Here is a 21,860-nt window from a genome sequence, read left to right on the forward strand (position 1 = left end):
TGAGTTCGAGTCACGTTTTATGTCCCGATATGAATAGAATTCTCCCGTCTCAACCAATTTCCTAAAAAACAAATACATGAGTAATGAAATTTTATAAAATTAGAAAACAAAAACCGAAGAAAAAGTAGAAGGCGGGGAGAGACTGGCAGTGGTTCCCAGGCCCTTGTTCCAGGGGCAGTGGACGCGGATTTGCTTACATCGAGAGGGGAAGTGGGGACAATTACGTCCAAGGCCCGGCAACCATCCTCCTTCCCGCCTTTTGCGGAGGCAGACGAAGTAAAATTACCATTTACCCCTCCCTTTAACAACCTTCAAACCAAACACTCAAACACGTGTCACTTTAGTACCATCGTCTGATAGTATTTCAGTTCCATAATAAGAGTTTTTAAGTTTAAATTTTGTGAATAACTCATTTGATACTGATTTATTTCTCATATTCTTTGGTGTATATATATTGTTGTAACGAATACATAAATTAGGAGGACATATTATATAGCATGACTACAATTACGATAACATTTCGTGCAAATAATACAATATTATGTAGACAAATTTACAATGACAATATTCTTTTATTGCGTAAATCTTCGTAAATTAGAGTAGTTTTAAGACGACGTTCTGTCTAAACACTCCCAACTTAAAAACCATAGCACAAAAAGTCAAACCAACCTTCGTCTTTTTCCTATCCCTCTTTCCCCTATTTAACTTCTTCACCCCCACAAACCCACCCCCTTCCCCTTCGCCTCCTTCCCTTTCTCTTTTTCTTTCTGTTTCTCTTCCTTTTTTTCTCTCTCTGCTTTTTGCTTAAGCTTTTTACACACCAAACCATTCACTCATTACTCTCCTTCTCTCTTCCCACAATCATATATATCCAAACCCCACATTCTTCTCTCCACACCCAAATTTTCACTTCCTCTGCTTCTCTTTCCGAAACCACCTCGTCGCCTTTCCGAAAAACCGGAAGAAAAAAAAAACAATCTTTTCAGCTGCAGCATTATAAAGTTTCAGTCTTTGGTTACCAATTGACAATTTGGCGATCATGGAGAATGATTTTTTCCTAAATGCCGGAATCCCATCACCGCTTCTCTTAGAACAAGCATCCTCAATGCCGGCATGGCGGTCTTCATTCTCGACCGCCGTGGACATCCAGGCCGCTGCCGTGGACCAAAATTGCTCTTTGGAGCAGTCCCCGGACTGCTTCTACAATCCCAACTGGGACAACAAGTCAACCGACCAGAACATCCACTTCAAATCAGCCCTGAGTTCAATGGTGTCATCTCCGGCGGCGTCCAACTCCAACATCTCCAACGAGAGCTTCGTGATCAGGGAACTGATCGGAAAGCTCGGAAGCATCGGAAACTCCAACGATCTCTCGTCACATTCCCAGTTGTTGCTGGGAATTCAAAATTCTTACATGGGTAGAAATGGAAATGCAAGTGCCAACACTTCATGCTACAGCACCCCGTTGAACTCGCCGCCCAAGTTAAACCTGCCCGTTCCGGATCACCATTTGAAGAAAGAAAAGCAACCCAATTTAGCAAACTCCATGGCCTTGAATTCCAGCATGGCGGATTTCTCTGCCGACCCTGGATTCGCCGAGAGGGCGGCGAAGTTTTCATGTTTCGGAAGCAGGAGCTTCAATGGCAGAACATCACAGCTGGGAACGAATAATAACAACAGTACTGAACAACCGCCGTTTAGATCCCATCCCGCAGCGGGAAATGGCGGCAAGCTTCCTCGGGTTTCGAGCAGTTCGTCGATTAAGGCACTCGGATCTCAGACGAGTATGCAGGAAAAGATGCGTGCTCTGCTGCAGGATCGGAGTGAACTCCCCAATTCCCGAGAGGAATCGACGATTTCTGAGCAGAAACCAAACGGGGAGACCAATTCCATGGATATGAATTCTAGGAAAAGAAAATCAGCTTCCAAAGGAAAAGCAAAGGACCATAATCCTCCTCCAATATCCCCATCTCCAACTTCCACAAAGGTACATACAATACCCATTTTCTATAATTTTTTCTTTGACGAGAAGATATTCTAAATTATACGGCTGAGATTCGAATTTGAGTGGAAAAAGAAACGAGCGGAGCACATTGACGCAATCAACTGACATAAACTCATTTTCTACATCATTTTAATTATTATAAAGCAACTAACTTTTTTCAATTCTCAACCCGGAGAGCAAGATTTGTGCTCAAAGTGCAAAGGGCGGGCGCACTGACGTGATCATTAGGCCTAAATAGAAATTTTAGATTTTGAGTTTGTGCATCATTTTAGTTAAAGCAATTAACTTTTTGTTAATTGCATTCAGGGGGCTGAAGTTAACGAAAATTCTAATGCAAAGAGAAGCAAGCCAAGTGAAAACAATGGGAATGACCAAAATGGGTCTGTGAAAGCTGAGGAGGATGCAAAGGGAAGCACCAGTTCTGATGAGAAGCAAACCAAGACTGGTCCAAAGCCACCTGAGCCTCCCAAGGATTATATTCATGTAAGAGCAAGAAGGGGCCAAGCCACTGACAGCCACAGCCTTGCTGAAAGGGTAAGAAATATGGGTTGTGTAGTTTTAATTTAATTTAAATTAATTTCCTCCATTTTAATTTCTAGCTTTGTTGTGACATGGGTTTTTTTGGTGCAATTTTGATAGGTAAGAAGAGAGAAGATTAGTGAAAGGATGAAGCTTCTTCAAGATCTTGTGCCTGGGTGCAACAAGGTATGCGTTAAATACAAAGCTGCAATATTCTAAGCCACTTTAATTTACAGATATATTAATTAATTAGGGTGAAGGGGCATAACCCTAATGTACGAAAAGCATTTAACTTTCTGAAGTGCATGAATGTGCCACTTTTACTAACGTGACTTCGATATTTTTTTGGCTTTTTTTTAGGTGACTGGAAAAGCACTTATGCTTGATGAGATTATAAATTACGTGCAGTCATTACAACGCCAAGTCGAGGTAAAAATTGACATTTTACTTATCAAAAAGTCAACACAGATATCTAATTGTAAATTTGGATTGCAGAATGCAGATTCCATGTCATTTCCCTAATCGGGTATATTTCCATGTTCTTTGTATGCAGTTTCTCTCCATGAAGTTGTCTTCTGTGAACACCAGACTGGATTTCAACATGGAAACCCTAATGTCAAAAGAGGTAGGTTCATAATTTAATCTCTAAAAACATAATTAAATGAATATTTTCCAACTTTTCTGAATTGTTTTTCTTTCCTTTTTGGTTTTAGATATTTCAACAAAACAATGGCTTGCCACAGCATCCAATATTCCCATCAGATTCCTCGGCACAAGCCATTTATGGACACCAACGCCAGCAAAATCCAGCACTTTCTAATGGGGCAGTGGACCCCTTGGATAATACCTCACCGTGCCAAAGCCTTGGGATGCAATTACCTCCTCTCAGTGGTTTTAGTAGTGAAGGCATTCCTCAGGTAATTAATTTTACTGTTTTACTTCCACAATATTTTAAGTTTGTCGAGGGTTCGGTCAGTTGGTTAGATTAGTTGACTATCCTTTTACACATAAGTTCGAGTTCTCCTTTCTACAGGTTAGGTTGTTTAAGAAATATATTAATTGTCCGGTAAAAAAAAAAAATTATCCAACTCTTTCTGGTTTACTTTTACCAGTTTCCAGCATTTGGTGAAGATGATCTGCATACCATTGTTCAGATGGGTTTTGGCCAAAATCCAACCAGAGAATCAGAATTGCTTGGTAAGGAAAAATAAACCAAAAATACAATTCCTCACATTCCTACGTATAAAATTGTAAAACACAAATTCATATGATGGCAATTTTTCTTTTATACATGATGCAGGTTCAAATCAAGTATCGCACATGAAAATTGAGCTCTGATCGCCATTTTGTCAGTCCATAATAATGTGGACAGAGGGGATGTTATTGTAAATACAAGATATAAAAAACATTTGAAGATTTGCATGCACTGTGCTGATACCGAGCCTTTTATCCATTGCTTGGTACCAAACCCTTGACGTCTATTCTATTCAAAGAGAAATATTTGGTAGGGCTGCATGATTAGAGCAGCTTTCACAGTGATTGGGATTGCTTGGAGTCGGATGGAATTTCATATAAGAAAATCTCATACTTTTATGAGAGGTGTCTTAAAGATGAAGTCGTCGCGCATCCCAACCACAAGATTTTCTCCTATTGGAGAGCCATTAATTTTTCTGTCTTCCTTTCATCTTCGTTTACTCAATGTAATTTCTTGTTCCAATTTTTTTCCTCTTTTGGGGAGAGCTGTTTTATCCACTGTAAAATCCCAGAAGCAATTTCTGTAAGATAACAATGCTAATTAATTTATTAGAGGGAAGAGCTTTGTCATCATTTCAATGAGAATTTTGTAATTTTCCACAAAAGTCATGTCAATTGATCACAGTGAAATTTGCATAATCTTTTGGATTTGATTCTAATTAAACTTGGGTTGCAACTAGCTGTAGGAGTGGGGTCACTTGCTCTCTAAGAAAGTCTAATTTGAATGATTAAGACAATTGGTTATAATCTTGAGCTGGGGTCAGCCATGATTTCTGCCACATTTTGTGCTCCTGTAATTTTCACAGATTATCCAAAAACAGAAGCTTCTGTTCCCTTTTTACTGCTCTGAATAAAAAATAAAAAAAAATGAGCAGAGAGGTTAGAACTTACAAGTTAGAACCACTCCATTAAAAATTGTTTAGATTTTTTTTTTTAAATTTTTTTATTTTTACAATATACAACAATACAAAGAACATCAAAAGAATCCCAGGTTGGCAGTGGTGAGATTCTGACTAGGCCCAATGAACCAAAGGAGCTTTATAATCTTCAACCACTTTTTAAATTTATTGTGTAATTAAAAAATAAAGAAAAAGGGTTGTGTAGTGGAGTTCAGGTTTGGAAAGATGCCCTTTAAAATTATCCTAATCTTTCTTCTCTAAGAGGTGGTTAGTAAAAATCCTAGTTTAGGGTTGAGCAAAAGATCAGTGCATTGCAGCCTTAATCATTTATTTTAATTGAGGGGTCTATTATTTGTCTGCAGATTAGTGTAATATAATTACCAGATGAAAAAGATGCTTTGGTGGTTTCTGGTGCATAGCATTCTGAACAGTTACATGACATATTATATATAATTTGCAATGATAGGCAAATAAATAATTACAATTAGAAAATAATAGCCTGACAGTTTTGTCTCCATGAAATTCAAGGCCAATTGCATGGAGACGTGTATGCGATTGATATTTGTTTTTGTTATCTTTTTGCATTTTTCTTTGTCAGCTTCTTTGATCCACTTTTGAAGTTGTTTCTTCGGATGCTTGCTTGCTTGTGGTGGTCTTTTCTGATTAATCTTTTGTTCCTCATGTTTTGCTAATGAGGTTGAGATAGACAACTCAGAAAATGAGAATAAGACATGGACTTGGCCAGTTTAGGCTGCACTGGCACCCAATTTCAATGTTCTTAATGTTAAGACTTAGCATTCTAAAAGGAACTTCGAATTCTAAAAAAGAAACTTTAGAATTCTAAACCTTGACAATTGCTTGGTTCAATATTTGTGAACTACAATCTCATGCAAAAGTCGCGCATAGTTTTGTTGTATGAGAAGTGCTAAGGAGATACTCTCATGCATGAACTTGAAGTTGGTTATCAATTAATCTATGTAAGTTTCACATATCAACAATTGATAATCACTCATACTATATGCGGGCTTAGTTGACTGTCAAACATTAATGTAAGTAGTTCTCAAAAGTCCTAAATGTCACTCGCACATTGTTATTGTTCTATTTATAATTTTCCCACGCATGGGCAAGTATTGCTCGCACAACTCTTTTTTAGGCTTGGGACTTCGTTCTATAATGAGCAGCCTAGTGAGCCTACACATGTATGGTTGGTTGTTAATGGTTGGTACAAGTAGATCTTAGAATTAATCAATTCACCACGTGATAAGTATTTATTAGACATAAAGTTTATTTTCTAAATACAAGTTGATCTCAAAATTCATCAATTGAATGAATGACGTCGTTGAAACTATCTGTTAGTTGTTATCAAGGAGTCTCACAATACATCAACGACTAACTGCCATCCACATGCGTGTTGTGCATATGTTTTTGTCCATGTAGATAGCTGAGTGTCACTAACACGACTCTTGCGCACGCATACATAATTATTGCCAATTGTTAATGCAAGTAAATCTCACAATATTTGTACTGAGCTCGTTGTTGGAAAAAAAATATATGGGTGGTATGTCATAATCAAATGCCCAAATCTATGTCCATAATGGAAGGGAAAGGCTTCGGGTCTCCGCGAGATACATCTAGCTTACCCTTTGGATTTTGCAAATTGCAACCAAACCAAAGAGAAATGAGAGACCCTACCCAGCTAACTCCTCACCTAGAGCTAGAAAGAATGTTTGGAGAGATTTCAAGTCTCAAGGACAATGGGTGGCTTAAGGTCAATTATGCAGGGTGACCCATAAGTATTAGGGTAGGTGCCCTACTAACCAAGTTGTCACTATTAAAATCACTCATTTCTCATTAGAGTTTTTTTACCTTTGGTTTGGTTGTGTTGTTTTTGCTTTTTTTGGGAGAAAGAAAGAAATTGACAGTCATCATTTGCTTCACCAAACACTTGCATATGCATTATAATTTCATGCTCTCCAACTGTAAGCGTGTTTGTCTCTTTTTTTTCCCATGCATTCTACAGAGGTTATTGCTTCTTGTTGCAAATTACACATTAATCAACGAAATCAAAAGCATCTTATGCCATTTCCTTTTCATAAAATCTAGCTCGGAAAGTATATAGATTTAAGTGTCACAATCGCACCTCATTTTCCTTCTCTTAATGGTGGACGGTTTTTTTTGTCATGGGCAAAGTGTTGAGCCCCAAATGTCAAACAAGAAACTCTTGGAGAACTTCAAACTTTTTTTTTTTTTTTTTTTTGAAAAAAAATACCATTGACTTCCTTTTCTTGTCCTACTTATGCTATCAACTTTTTTACTTGCTTTTACTTTGTGTGTATGTAAAAATATTTTACTTTCCTTGGCACTTCTACAAAAATTTTGTTAGCAAAAGCGATATTCTAATATACTCTAATTTATGCAAAAGAGCTTTGAATTTGAGTGCAACGAGACGGACACACTGATCTAACCAACTAGCATATAACTCAGTTTACAAAGAAGAAAAGAGAAGAGAAGAGTGAATGTCAAACTCTTAACAATATGTAGTGATTTAAGAGAAGAGAAGAGAATAGCGAGAGTCAAACTCTTATTGTGGGTGCGTAACTAGCTCTACCTTGTTAATACAAATCCAAATTAAAACCCTATACAACAAATCAAGTAAAACAATCTCATTGCAATCCGAACTGAATTCCAACTTTAAATTGAAGATTGTAAGTAGTAGAATTCATATACTGTGGGACTCATTGCATTCATCCCAAATATGATTAGGCAGGCATTACCCAAATGAACAACTCAAAAAAAAAAAAAAACAATCTGAAATTTAGGCCCTATCAGAAGTAGGGTTATAAGGTTGCAACTCGTGTCTAGTTGGGCTGACAAACCCAAACAAGTTCGGCCTGGCCTATGAATCATGTTAGATACTTCATTTAGGGCTCAGGCCCAATTTGATCGGACTTGAGCATTGTAAAGGCTGGTTTAGTATTATTGTGCTTTGAAAAAAAACTGCTTCTGCTGTGCTGTGAGAATAAACAGCTGTGAAATAAAGCAGCAGAGTGTTTGGTAAACTTTTTTATAAAAGTGCTTTTGAAAAAAAAAAAACAGTATTATAGTGTTTGGTAAACTTTTATGTAAAATAGATGTGAAAAAAAAACGGTTTTTTCAAATCTGGATTTTGCAACTTCTTGTTTTTAGCTTTTTTTCATCCAAAACTGTGAAAAAAAGTTGAAATTGAATGTTTACCAAACACAAAAACAGCTCCTAACTTTTTTTGATACCAGCTTTTTTCAAAATCACCTCAGTACCTAACCAGGCCTAAGTCAATCTAGTGAGTTCATTTGGTACATGTGAAGAAACAAAGCTTATTTGGGTCTTGGTTTTAGCTTAGTTAATTGTGCTTTATGCCCAATGCAGGTTTTTTTAAATGAAGCGATATTTAAAACTACTGTAACCACGTAGATATGAGGCTATATTAATGAAGGATCGAATGAAAAATGGGAGCTTGGACTCAATGAGGAGCATAGTAAATTCACCACTTTTTAATCAAGATGAGAGACGCATCAAACTGTGCATCTTCATCTGCATTCGCTTCCCGCCCTGTCAAGTAGATCAATTGCTTTATGAGTTACGCATTCTAATACGGAGCCATTGTTGTCAAAGAGACAAATGACATATTGTTTGTTCAAACAATTAAGCAGACACATAATTCGTAACTAGATAAGACATCAGTTGGTCAATTAGTGAATCGAACCAATTGGACAAATGACTGATTTTATTTTCCAACAACTTCCTAAAATTTTAAAAGTGAAAAGGCAGAAAATGATCTTCAAAGCAGACAAACCATTCCAGGATAAGAAGGTTTCCTCCTTTCACCGAAATAACAACTAACAACAACAACCAAACAAAACTTTGGGGTAGAAAAGCACAAACAGAAACAACTAGTTCATTCACTGTGAGACCATCTTATTTGGTAACTACTTTCAGTTTGTAAAAAAATTAAAACTAAAAACCAAAAAGTGAAAACTCAAGTCCATTTTTTTTTTTTTTTGAACAACCGATATTATCTATGCTAAGGGGGAGGGGGTAAGCTTAGCCTCACAATCAGCTAGCAATAATGCGGTTCAAATTTGCCTTTGGCAAGAATCGAACCTAAGACCTCTCACTTATAAGTGAAGAGGCGGTTCAAATTTGCCTTTGGCAAGAATCGAACCTAAGACCTCTCACTTATAAGTGAAGAGGAATATTATTAGAGCATAGTACTAAGTGACTATTCAAGACCAAATTTTAAAAACTTAAGAAAGTAGTTTTCGGTTTTTAATTCTTTTTAAAACTGTAACTAAAAGTAGTTACTTAATAAGATTTCAAGTTTCAATTTAAAAAAAATAAAATAAAATAAAAAGTGAAAACTAAAACTAAAACTGAAAATAAAATGGTTATCAAACGATCCTTAAAGCAAATTATTTCCAATCGATTAAGAGAAAAGGTAAAACAATACGTTTACAACCATCAAAATTCTGAGAGATTTCTAAGAATGATGATAATGGTGCTAGTAATTTACGTTAATGCCTTTACATGGTGTGAGAAAGGCCAGCGATTTAAATTGTTTTTTAGACAACAATATATATTTATAATAAGAGACGAAAAATTTTAGTTAAGTCACACAATGGGTTAGCCATACTAATTTTAACCCTTCAAATACTCTTTTTTTTAGCCTTTGTGTTATGTCTAAAGTAGAGTGCCTAACTTGCTTCCATTAATAATTTATGTCATAATATGACTGGATTATGCGTTTTCACATTAGGTACACTATTAAGAAATGTATGATATTAAGATGACAACATTTTTGTACTGTATCACCTCTCTTTTTAGTCAGAAGGTAGAGAACATTCATAAAACAAAGTCCAAACGGATAGATTACATCGTACGTAGCTTTAGAACGGACCGGCATACATAAAGAAGACGCCACTTATGCAAACAAAACATAAGTAAAGGTTCCCTTGCAACAATTACAAATAGTACATAAAAGAAAAAAAACATGAAATAGTTTTGACCCAAAAACAAATACTCCACGAGGGCTCAAGCAGTAGGAGCCCAAAGGTGAGGGATGACCCGCTGCAGTTACCTAGAAACCAGAAGCGGCCAACACCCACATCGTCATTTTTGCACCACAAAACAACAATTGTTCACCCCTGCATCGTTCCTTAAACAAACTTACAAAACCCCAACAAAACAAAAAACAATGCTAAACCACATACCAACAACATCATAAAACTTAAAACAAAATTCAAAATTATCACTAATAAATCTGTAGACCGAAGGGAGTAGCCAAACCTCACAGCTATAACCACTGCTTGGGGACCAGTAAGAACACAGTTCCAATGCTCGTGACGTAGGACATGAATTCAGAACCAAAGAATGAGGCAGGGCAAAGCTCCACATGCAAACCCTAAGTGTCTAGTTTCACACACCTTCAACTGAATGAGCGGCGATTTGCTCTATTGGTGGGCAGTAGACATAGAAGCTCGGTCAGACTTCTCAATTGAAAGTGGGCAAATTGACCACAAAGGATAGTCTTGGGGTCTGGATCTATAGAATGGGTTACGGCATTGAGGTTTATTTGAGGCAACAGAAATCTGGTACACAATAGCAAGATGGAGAAATTGGAGGATAACCAAAAGTGGGAAATCAAGCTCCCGAACCACCATCTGAGGAGAGATAGGGGAGGCCACCATCTTTAGAAAGATGGGATACGCTACCATCGTGTGAGGGATGGGGGCACAACAACCCAGTAAAAGGGAAAAACGGAAAAGAGAAAAAGGTAGCAAAATGGGAGAGAGGTGAGAAGGAGGAGAAGGTAAGCAAAATGGAGTGGAAGGAAAAAAGGCAGGGGGTGCTAAGGAAGAGAGCCGGGGTGGGGGAGTAAGGCGGAGGGGTGGTGCGGTTTGTGGGAGGAAGAGGAGAAGATGGGAGGCGGTGGGAGGAGGAGGTGTGGTGGGTAGGGGTGGGTTCGGTTCAATTTTCTTTCCGTTTTTTTTTTTGTTTGGTTTTGTTTGTTCAGTTTCGGTTTCGGTTTTTTATTTTATTTTATAAAACTTGATCTTTTTTTTTTCTTTTTTAATATGGAATTTAGAAAGGAGGCTTGCATTGATAGACTTATAATAAAAAAATAGAAAAAGTAGGAAAGTGGGAAGGTAGTTATACATATAAACTAATTATATTCTATCAACAACCTCAATTGCGAAGAAAAATGATCACTGTATCTATTCAAAAGCAAACAAATAGAGAAGCTCTTCTAAGTTCCAAAGCCTTTCAAAACTTTCCTCTATAACCAATCAAATATCCTCAATTGAACCAAGTATGCTCCTTAAAAAAGCCCTAGGTTTGGTTTCAAACTTGACAACAAAGTTTTACAAAAGAAACGTCATGGGCATACATTCATAAAGTGTAAAGGGATTCGGTTCGATTTGGTTAGAATTCGGTTTCCAAACCTCCAAAACCGAAACCGAACCAATAAGGTTCGATTAAGTTCGGTTCGGATTGATTTTTTCTTTTTTAATTCCGTTTTTATTTCTGTTTTCGGTTTTAGTTAAGTATTTGGTTCCATTTTTTTCGATTTTCAGTTTTTTGAACCCACCCCTAATGATGGGGCTGTTTTAGTAAACATTGTCGCATGGAATATCACCTTTCTGCTACAAGTAAAACTTACATGAATATGTAAGCTTCACTTAATCACTATTTCTTTTCTTTTTTGGGCTTCACTTAATCACTTGCATTTGATAGTTGCTATCAAGGTGGCATAAAAATGTTAGGTTACTAGCACCAACGACAACGATAGAGCGTGACAATGTTAAAAATTCACCATCCAATAATTGGTACACATGTCGAAAAAACCTTGTAGAATAAAAATATTCACTTTTATAGTCGAGATCCCGAGTTTGCTCCCAATAAGCAAAAATGTAGATATGAAAATAAAAGTGAAAAGTCACGTTGGCTTACTCGCACTCGCAACAAACAACACACCACAGCTTTTAAATTTGAGTAAATTGTAGTACTTATATTTCAACTTTAATCAAATTGAAATAATAGTTTTTTAATTAAAAATCTATTACTATTAATTTCTTAACTCATCAAAATGTATAGTTATAGTCATGTTCATCAACTTCATTAGAATTTTATTAAAATGAATTATGTTGGAAGAACCATTGCTACAATTGGGTTAAAGTTGAGAGGCCATTTCTCCAATTGAATTAAAGTTGAGGGACCATTTCTCCAGTTGGATTAAAGTTGAGGGATCATTGTTAATGAATTTTTAGTTGAGAACCATAACTGCACGTTTTGATGAGTTAATAGATAAATGGTAATAGATTTTTAGTTAAGAGATCATTACTTCAATTGAGTTTAAATTAAAGAATCATTACTACAATTTATTCTTTAAATTTAGGCAAATATAAAATACAAAAATGTGGGAAGTTCGAAAAATCAAACAAAAATGTCCGAGCGGAAAGTCCCTTACTAAATTTAGCGCAAAAAAGCTCCCGCTCCTCCTTCAGCGCCACACACATCACGGAGTCACAATTTTACACACACAAAAATTACAGAGATCTGCGAAGACGACGACGGCGAAGAAGAAGAAGAAGTATATATATTTATATTAATTATTATTTAATTTAATTTGAATTACTTAAATTAATGTCTCGAGCTCAAAACCACGAGTTTCAAGAATGGTGGAACAAGCAGAGACAGAGCAACCACGACCTCCTCCTCTCCTCCGATGAATCCAGCCAACTCCTCACCGTCGATATCCACAGCCCCCGCCCCGATCGTACGGTCGGAAAAGACCGGTCCCGGAGCGCCCGCCAGTTGTCCTGGGTCTGCCGCCTCAAATTCCAGCAAATCGCCGCCTCCCTCGCCTCCGTGGCCAACTCCTTCCTCGTCCTTCTCCGGACCGCCAATCGCCGCGTCACCTCCCCCGATTCGCCCGCCGACTCGGCCTCCTCCCGCCTCTACCGCGCGATCAAAGTTTTCCTGATCGTCGTGCTGCTGCTGCTCTGCTTTGAGCTTGTGGCTTACTTCAAGGGATGGCATTTCAGTCCGCCGTCCGTGAGATCGGGGGAGCTGGCGGAGCTCGTGTACGCCAATTGGCTCCACGTTCGAGTCAATTACTTGGCGCCGCCGCTGCAGAGCTTCACCAATGTCTGCATCGTGCTCTTCCTGATTCAGTCGGTGGATCGCGTCGTTTTGGTGCTCGGATGCTTCTGGATCAAGTTTCGGAGAGTCAAGCCCAAGGCGGTCATGGAGTACAAAACGACGTCGTCGCCTTCGTCGTCCAATGTGGAGGAGGGAAATGCTGAGAAAGTTAATTTGGAGGATTATCCGATGGTGTTGCTGCAGATTCCTATGTGCAATGAGAGGGAGGTAAGATGATGTAGGTTTCTCGTCCCTGAAACGACACCGTTTCGATTTTCTTTGTTGTGCTTCAGTTATGTTTTTAGCCATGCAAGTTAGAATCAAGCTTCAATTTTTATCCTTTTTTGATACAATTCATGAGCTAGAAAGTCCCTTCATATTGTTAGATGTTAAAAATAAGAACTTGGCATCATTTGTTACCGTTTCAGATATAATGCTGCATTGATAGGCAAAAAGTATTTCGCATGCTCTTCGTAGAAACCCCCTTTGTCACTCATTTGGGTACTGATATGTGCTCGTATTGGGTGATGAACAGGTTTACCATCAATCGATTGCCGCAGTTTGTATTCAGGACTGGCCGAATGAGAGAATGCTTGTACAGGTTTTGGACGATTCTGATGATATAGAGGTTCAACAACTTATTAAGGCAGAAGTAAACAAGTGGCAACAACGGGGTGTTCCCATATTGTACAGACATCGGCTTATACGCACAGGGTATAAGGCAGGGAATCTGAAATCTGCTATGAGCTGCGATTATGTTAAAAATTATGAATTTGTGGCCATATTTGATTCAGATTTTCAGCCGGAACCTGGATTCTTGAAGAAAACCATTCCTTATTTCAAGGTAACTTTTCAATCCCTACTAGACCACACTATTCTGATAAACAGTTGAATGTTTCGGATAAATATAGGGTTTACATGCATAGAATGGGACCATTCATTACATCTCAGCTTATGTAAATGATTATGCTCACAACACTTGAAAAACAGTGTATATATATCCATGTTTTCTGCATCCACTAAGTCATGGTTTACAATCTTCTTTAATGATGTCCAAAGTATGCAATTAGGAGCTCGCCATCATTCTCAGGCTCATACTTTGACACTTTGGTATTGGTCATCATATCTGGGTTGTGAATATTTCAATCACACACATGGCATATGCATATCATATGTTTTTTAAATAACCTGATCCGTATCTCATTTTCATACACAACTGTAAGCAAAAATATCAGTTTATGTCCAACTTAGCTCTTCTTGTAATAATGTCGCCAATGTGGGGCAGTGGGAATACTAACTACCTCTTGACCTGGGATTATGTAGTTTTTCAATTTCGTCGCCTAGGCTTGTTGTTTACTGGACTGAAAATTGGTTTTATATTTGTCTTGAAGGGGAATGATGATCTAGGATTGGTCCAGACAAGGTGGTCTTTTGTAAACAAGGATGAGAACTTGCTTACTAGACTGCAGAATATAAACTTATCTTTCCACTTTGAGGTTGAACAACAGGTCAATGGTGTGTTTATCAACTTCTTTGGTTTTAACGGTACAGCTGGTGTGTGGAGGATTAAGGCCCTTGAGGATTGCGGTGGTTGGTTGGAACGAACGACCGTCGAGGACATGGATGTTGCAGTTCGCGCTCATCTGTGCGGGTGGAAGTTCATATATCTGAATGATGTCAAGGTGTGTGTAGTTTTCACGGTCGGAGTTTCTTTGCACAATATGAAACTTGTATTGTTTGCTGAACTTGCTGCTTTTGCAGTGCGTTTGTGAACTTCCAGAGTCCTACGGTGCATACAAGAAACAGCAACATCGCTGGCATTCTGGTCCAATGCAGTTATTCCGCATGTGTTTCTTTGACATACTCCGTTCAAGGGTATAGAAGTTCATTTTCTGTTAATTATTTTATTATAACAGTATGAAAAAAGAGACCTCGGAGTTATAACAAAAAGAGACTCGCATGGTCATCTAAATCTCGTCAGGAATTATTTGGCTGTTTAATGTAAGGGTTCTTTCCAATTTAAGTACACATGAATGTAACCTTTAGTATTTTCATATTCCAGGTGAGTGTGACCAAGAAAGCGAATTTGATATTTCTCTTCTTCCTCTTGCGGAAGCTCATACTGCCGTTTTATTCATTCACTCTATTTTGCATCATTCTTCCACTGACAATGTTCCTGCCAGAAGCTCAGCTACCAGCATGGGTTGTTTGTTATGTTCCCGGAATTATGTCTGTCTTGAATATTCTTCCTGCACCACGTTCTTTCCCATTTATCGTCCCCTACCTTCTGTTTGAGAATACCATGTCAGTGACCAAATTTAATGCCATGATATCAGGATTGTTTCAGTTTGGGAGTTCTTATGAGTGGATAGTGACAAAGAAACTGGGAAGATCATCGGAAACAGATCTAATTGCTTTTGAAAGGGGGTCTGTGCCTCTGGTGCCAACTACCGGTCTTCATAGGTCAGCCTCAGAATCGGGGCTTGAGGAGCTGACTAAGCTAGAGACAACTAAAAAAAGTGGGAAAAAGAGAAGAAACCGTTTATACAGAAAAGAACTTGTAATTGCCTTTGTACTATTGACTGCTTCAGCAAGAAGCTTGCTCTCTGCCCAAGGAATTCACTTCTACTTCCTGCTGTTTCAAGGGATCACCTTTCTAGTTGTTGGTCTTGATTTGATAGGAGAGCAGGTGAGTTAACTTCCGAGCAATGCTTTTGAGTAGTGTTGAGCTCTTCCCCGGAATGTCCCATGGGGTGCGTGCAGGTCATTTTGATCGGAGCTTTGAAGTCTATCTCGGGCACACTGAAGAAAGGGCTGTCACTTTTAGTACCCTGCTGTTTCTGGCGGTCGGCTCCCCAAATGTAAGCAACCCCGTCGGTTCTTACACGTATTGTAGACCATAACCAGAGTTTCTTAATGCAAAACTGTATGTACCATTGTTGCTGTTGTGAAGCGACATTTATTGAAAGTTGTCTCATTGATTTAGGCAAGGGGAAAAGACCCTCAACATGATTTGTAGGAGTGGATTCATTGGCTCGTCCGATTTGTAGGCAAATTGTTAGATCATCACATTTGTTTTTCTTTATTTTTGTTGTAAACAAATTGTGTATGATATAATAGGCGTTGCGTTATCTGTTTGAAATTTTGTTTCCAGACTTCTTGTACTACTTCCAGTGTGAAACACTGAATAAAAATGCTATCACCGCAGGCTTTCTAATCAATGCAGCCATGTCAATGTCGCGAATTGCGCCACGCATCAGCTCAGTGTATGTTGTATGGCTATTAAAACGACCTCAACTCCGTCTTTCTCCACCTCCGGTAACAATGAAGGCAATCGAACATCTGATCTACTCATCTCCTAACCCACCACCACACCCCACCCACAATTTCTGATGACCAAATTCCGGTTACACCGGAGGCAAAGAATTCCGGTAATGGAGGCACAATCAAACATCTGACCTACTCATTTCCCGATCGACTGATGCCGCTTGGTGACCGGCATTCGTCCAAGCAAAGTACTACCCTCTTTGTACATGCCATTTTGGGACACAGAACGAGACGCGGATGGGCAAAGCATGTCAAAATTCATCAAGTTCATCGGAATTATGTAAAATCTCCAGGAAAAATGTTACGAGCTAAAATAATAGATTCTATCCGAAGCAATATAAGTTAGAGCAGGTGTTCAATTTGGGGGAGAATGCCCTTAATACTCTTGAAAATTACCAATAAAATCCCATGTCCACAATCCAGGTGAAGAAAGCAAATCAATTACAACTTTGTGCCAAGACCGAGTAGTCCTACAGCTCAAAAAACTAGGGATTTACTCCTTAATGACACAATATGAAGTCGAGGGCGATGCAATCCCTTTATGCCTTGCTGTCTACGCTCATGGGTTCGGCATCTTTAGCCGCTTCTTTCTGCAGAGCCAAAAAACATGAACCACCAAACGACATCAGACGTTTAAACCCTGAAAGCACGAAAAGAAAAAAAACACCACTAGGTGACCAGAAGGATGCTTACATTGCTATCAGGAGAGTCCGACTTAGTCAATTTGGCAAACATGTTGCCGTAGAACTTGGCCTCTTTTTTATTGTATTCTTTCATCTTCTCCTTCAGTGTCTTGTACTCCAGCTTCACATCCCTGTTTCAACAAAGAAACAATGCGTAAGCATTTTCACTTCTCCAAGAAACAAATTGAGAGCGGGAACGAGAATCCAGACACAAGGTGCACAAACCTGTTGTTAGGGTCTATTTCAAGAGCTTTCTTGATGTCAAGCTCAGCCAAATCCAAATCTGCCAGCTGAATATATGCCTGAGCCCTTCGGTACAGAGCCTTCACATTCCTACCCTCAAGTTCCAACACCTGTGTACATATCGACAGTTGGTCACTGTAAAAGCCAACAATAAACAGGGGAGTTGCAAGCATTTCATAAATTCATATTCCAAACCTTGGTGCACAATTTTTCAGCCTGTTTATAATCTTTCAGCTTCAGCTTGCAAGCTCCATCGTTAAGATTGCAAGCAACCTTCAACACCTTGGCCTGTTTTTTCTCCTCTTCACCAAAGCTGGTATCGTAGTCGATGTACTTCACAGCCTGCATGGAATAAGGTAAGCTTGAGTAAGCATAAGAACAAATGACAAACCATCAGATTCTTGAGCCAATATGTTTTTCATCCTACCTTCTCATATCTCTTGGAAGCTCTTGCATATTTACCCGCCTTAAACAAAGCATTCCCTTCTTCCTTCTTCTTACCCGCAGCTTCAATTTTTTCCTCAGTATTCATATCCCATGATTCCTTATCCTGAGGGTTGTAAAGACTCAAAAATTGTTAGAAAACAAAACACTATCACAATAATTTGATACCAAGGGATACATGGTGCACAATGTAATCTGAGCGGCATTATCAACCTACCTTCTCAAAAGATACAAGCTCAACCTCATAGTTGACAGTTGAATTAGGAGGTACCACAGCCAACTCCTGCTGGGACTCCAAGGAGCCAAATGCATACTCTGGTGCAATAGTCAGGAGTGCTACCTCACCCTTCTTCATTGTCCGTACAGCTCTATCAAGCCCGTCAATCACTTGCTCTGTCCAATACAAACAATGGTTCAGCACCACTGAAGGCCAAATACACAAAGAAATGTAAACAAAAGCACGCAAGTATACCTTCATCTGTCTTAAACTCGAACAGGTCTTCTCCTTCAACATGACCTTTCTTCAAAAATTCCTTCCCATCTTGCAGCTTCCCAGTCAATTTCACTACCACACAAAATCAAGGAACAATTTAATAAAATTCTAACATGCTATAGATTGCAAGGTACTCATCCCAATGAACAAACACTTACATTTAACAACAGCCCCTTCATTTGGACGCTCATATCCCTCCCCTTCTTTCAAGATCTTCTTAATAACCTTCTTATCATCTGTCACTTCAGACACAGTTCTCCATGATACCAACTCTAAAGTGATTTGAAGAGTTGTGTTTGGAGGAACTGCACCCTCAGAGCCAGAGGCAGGCTTTCCCTTGTCCCCATATCCATCTGTAACCAACATAAAGGTAAGATATACGTTTTTAACTATTGTTATTTTCGAATTTCAATAAAATAAGTATGATGGCTAAAGGCAACTCACATTGTGATTTCACCGTTAATAGTACCTTCTCCCCCTTCTTCATTGTTTTAACAGCCTTTGATATTGCAGGACAGAAGTAACCTAATTACAATAATTAGAAGATAACAAGTCCATTAAACAGCCAAATTCTCTATTAAAAAATAAAACAAATGAATTGATATATAACATGAGAAAGGATACCATCTTTGACAGTGAATTCCACAGCTTGATATTTTGCAACAAGTGTTTTATCTTCAAGCTGCGCCTCAAAATTAACTGCATAACAAACAGGGAGGGAACGAAGTTAACAAACAAAGGCAACAGATAGTGCACGAGCAAACAACAACAAATGTCAAAGAGAAGCTTTTACCTATAACTTCATCGAGGTCTTTTGGGTTCTCCCACTTTTCTCCCTCTTTCAGGATCTTCTTGATTATACCACCATCCTTGCATATGTCATTGATACTGGTCCACGATAGCAATTCAACATCAAATTGCAATGTAGCGCTGGGTGGGATCGTTGGAGGTGATCCAGACTCGCCATAAGCCAACTCAGGGGGAATGGTAAAAAGGGCATCCTCGCCCTTCTTCATTGTTCTAATACCTTCATCCCATCCCTTAATCACTTGCCCTGCACCACAGCATCACAAGATTCACTCAGTAAGAGAGAGCTTACCCTGAACGATGATCTTATAATATCATAAGATCAAAAAAAACAAATTGATAAAGCAAGCTTAACAAGGAACATCATATTGAAGATCAATGCTACTACTGAAACACAATTCCATCTTTTTAACAGATCAAAAAGGAGGGACCTGTAACGGGGATGCCACTGTAATTGTATCCCATACTGATCACGCAATGCCACATGCTTTAACTTTTGCACATGACATTGAGTGATTAGTTTGAGATACCATTGCAGTGAAAACCCCGTTGCATGAAAGTTTTCCCCAATCAAAGATATGCCTCTACTTGTCATCACTTCTACTAAAATTGCATCGGTATATGCTAACAATAAAATTCAAGTCCAAAGGAACTGTACATTTGTGCAAAATTAACACACCAACTAATCCGAATCAGCCAAAAACTTAATCAAGTTCATAAATTTCATCAGATTGAAGCTGAAACAATACCAAAAAGCCCTCACCTTGTCCGAGAGTGAACTTGAACGGTGTCCCCCTGTCCCGGCTCGAATCGAACTTAGTCCCGTCCAGCAATGTCCCAGTATAATGAACTACAACCCACAAAAACCCCCAATCAATCCCAATCCAAAAGCACCAAAAACAATTCCAAAAATCCAAAATTTCCAAAAAAAACAGATAAAAGCGCCAACCTTCGACCTCGTCGCCATTCTTGGGGTTGTCCCAGCCTTCGCCTTCCTTGAGGAGCTTCTTCTTCAAGCCCTGGTTTCCGATCTCCTTCTCCTCGCCGACCTTGAGTGCCGGCCCCTCACCAGGGAGATCGAAGTCCTCGTTCAACTCCTCCGCCGCCGGCATGTCGAAGTCCTCGTCCATTTTCTCGAGAAGGCGAGATGATAAATTCAACGGTTTCGACTGCGTATTACAAGATTCTGAGATTGAAGAAAATTGGGTAAGTGTGGGAGTGAGGAAGACGAGGCTTTTATGGTGTTAACTTTTCGAGTTCTAGAGCCTTCTGCAAGGGTTTTGGGTTGCAGCGCGAGACTTGTGAGATGCTTTGGTGCTTTGTCGATTTGTTGCTAATCATGCTCCGGAGTTTAATCTGACGGCTCGGATTAATCATTCAGCGTGGACATGTCCTCCTATTTATGGGATACAATTTTGTGAGCGCCGTGTATTTAAGTGTTACTTTACACTTGCTTTTTTATTCTTACACAATTTTTATTAATTTTTATCATTGATTTTCTTCAATTCATTTAAATTAATAGTTAAAAAAATTAAAAAGATGTGTGAGACGTAGAAATAGCACACCCTTTAATTTTCATAATTGTTTAAATCTTCTACTTTTATTCGCAATCATTCAGAGTTTGTTTGGTACTTTACTTAAATTCAACTTTTCAAACTCAAAAATAATTATCAGGTTTTAGACCTTAAAAACTTATTTGGTAAGATTATTTTAAAAAAAATAAACTCAAAACTAACTAAAAAATATATTTTATTCTCTAAAAACATAAAAAATGAGTTTTTAAATTGAAACTCACTCATTTTTTTTCTTCCTCTCCCTCCTCCCCTCTCACTCCAAATCTATGGCTTTCTCTTTTCTTCTCTCTCTCCTCTTTTTTTTTTTTTTTTTTTTTTATCTTTTTCGTCTCTCCTCCAATCCACTCTCTTCGTTCTCTCGTTTATTTCTCTCACTCCTCTTCCTCTCTATCTCGTTCAATCCCCTCTCTTCTTTCTCTTTTCTTCAATCATCTCTTACTTTTTTTTTTCTCTTTTCTCCTCTTTCTCCCTCTCCTGCGACCCTCTTTTTAGATCTCTTTGTCCAGTTTAGTCATAAGATTTAAAATTTTTAAATCGCAAATCAATCAAGTTTTTAAATCCCCACGATTACTTATAAATTTTTTCTATAAATACTAAAAAAAAAAAATTTCTTACCACACCATGTTCTATACAATCTTTTATTTTCTCATTCCTATTTTGTTTGTGCTTACAAAAATGGCATTTCCATCGAAGGTGGAGTCGAAGCCGGAACCGCACGGTCGACCGCCGAAGATGTTTTCTTGGGTGGGCGTTGGAAAGTCATTACCCATTGTCCAATCATGGGCAATGAGCAAAGGTGTGCTAATATATGGAAGAAAATTCATAAAGATTATGTCAGTCGATATGGCAATAGTCGTAAGGAAGGCGCACTTACTTGTAGGATGAAAGTTTTGAGTTTTGCATTAGGCAAATAGAGAGACGCTCATACGAAAGCGGCGGAAAATTATCAAAGTGGCACAAATCTTGAGAATCAGGTAACAATTTTCTATTTCTTTTTATTAGAACATAATTTTATTTTTTAAGAGAATAACTTTTTTTTTTTCCACTTTATTTGTTTTACTTGATGCAAAATCCACCAGAGGTTCAACCATTACGAATGTTGGGAAGTTGTGAAAAATTATCCAAAATACCGAATTATTAAGAATGCTTCCAATGTTATTTCAAACAGGACGCTGCTACATGATTCATCGAAGAAGGAATTGCAACCAAGGCCAATTGGGAAAAAGCAGCTAGAGCAAGAAGGAATAGGGGTGACAATCCCCCTAGTTCAAGTGCAAAATTCTTGGAACAAATTGTTCTACAAGGAGAGAGAAATATGGAGAGATAAAGGCTAAAGAGATGAGGTTGACAAGGAGAGAGATGCATTTTATAAAAGTCAAGTTGAGGATGCAGTGCAACTTGAAATTGATAAAAGTGATCTGGAATCGTGTCCTT

At 38.4% G+C, this 21,860-nt stretch overlaps 3 protein-coding genes across 3 annotated transcripts; 2 read left to right on the forward strand and 1 right to left on the reverse strand.

Moving 5' to 3' along the window:
* Positions 1-722: 722 nt before the first annotated feature.
* On the forward strand, positions 723-4,351 carry LOC103961385 (transcription factor bHLH62). Its single transcript, XM_009373924.3, has 8 exons — positions 723-1,987; positions 2,312-2,539; positions 2,645-2,710; positions 2,885-2,953; positions 3,078-3,149; positions 3,238-3,441; positions 3,637-3,721; positions 3,825-4,351. The coding sequence occupies exons 1-8, from the start codon at positions 1,040-1,042 to the stop codon at positions 3,860-3,862; spliced, it is 1,710 nt and encodes a 569-aa protein (XP_009372199.2). The 5' UTR covers positions 723-1,039; the 3' UTR covers positions 3,863-4,351.
* A 7,807-nt stretch (positions 4,352-12,158) lies between these two features.
* On the forward strand, positions 12,159-15,997 carry LOC103961386 (probable xyloglucan glycosyltransferase 6). The gene is made up of 5 exons (XM_009373925.3): positions 12,159-13,083; positions 13,391-13,699; positions 14,247-14,537; positions 14,617-14,730; positions 14,918-15,997. The coding sequence occupies exons 1-5, from the start codon at positions 12,358-12,360 to the stop codon at positions 15,551-15,553; spliced, it is 2,076 nt and encodes a 691-aa protein (XP_009372200.2). The 5' UTR covers positions 12,159-12,357; the 3' UTR covers positions 15,554-15,997.
* Positions 15,998-16,541: 544 nt separating this feature from the next.
* LOC103961387 (peptidyl-prolyl cis-trans isomerase FKBP62) lies at positions 16,542-20,153 on the reverse strand. The gene is made up of 13 exons (XM_009373926.3): positions 19,802-20,153; positions 19,616-19,702; positions 18,839-19,099; positions 18,670-18,744; positions 18,490-18,570; positions 18,204-18,398; positions 18,025-18,117; positions 17,770-17,945; positions 17,536-17,658; positions 17,304-17,450; positions 17,091-17,218; positions 16,876-16,996; positions 16,542-16,772 (listed from the first exon to the last, which is right to left on the reverse strand). The coding sequence occupies exons 1-13, from the start codon at positions 19,980-19,982 to the stop codon at positions 16,722-16,724; spliced, it is 1,719 nt and encodes a 572-aa protein (XP_009372201.2). The 5' UTR covers positions 19,983-20,153; the 3' UTR covers positions 16,542-16,721.
* Positions 20,154-21,860: the final 1,707 nt, after the last annotated feature.

The sequence above is a fragment of a genome, unplaced genomic scaffold (genome assembly GCF_019419815.1).
Source record: "Pyrus x bretschneideri cultivar Hongxiangsu unplaced genomic scaffold, Pyrus_bretschneideri_v1 Contig7, whole genome shotgun sequence".
NCBI classification, from domain to species: Eukaryota; Viridiplantae; Streptophyta; class Magnoliopsida; order Rosales; family Rosaceae; genus Pyrus; species Pyrus x bretschneideri.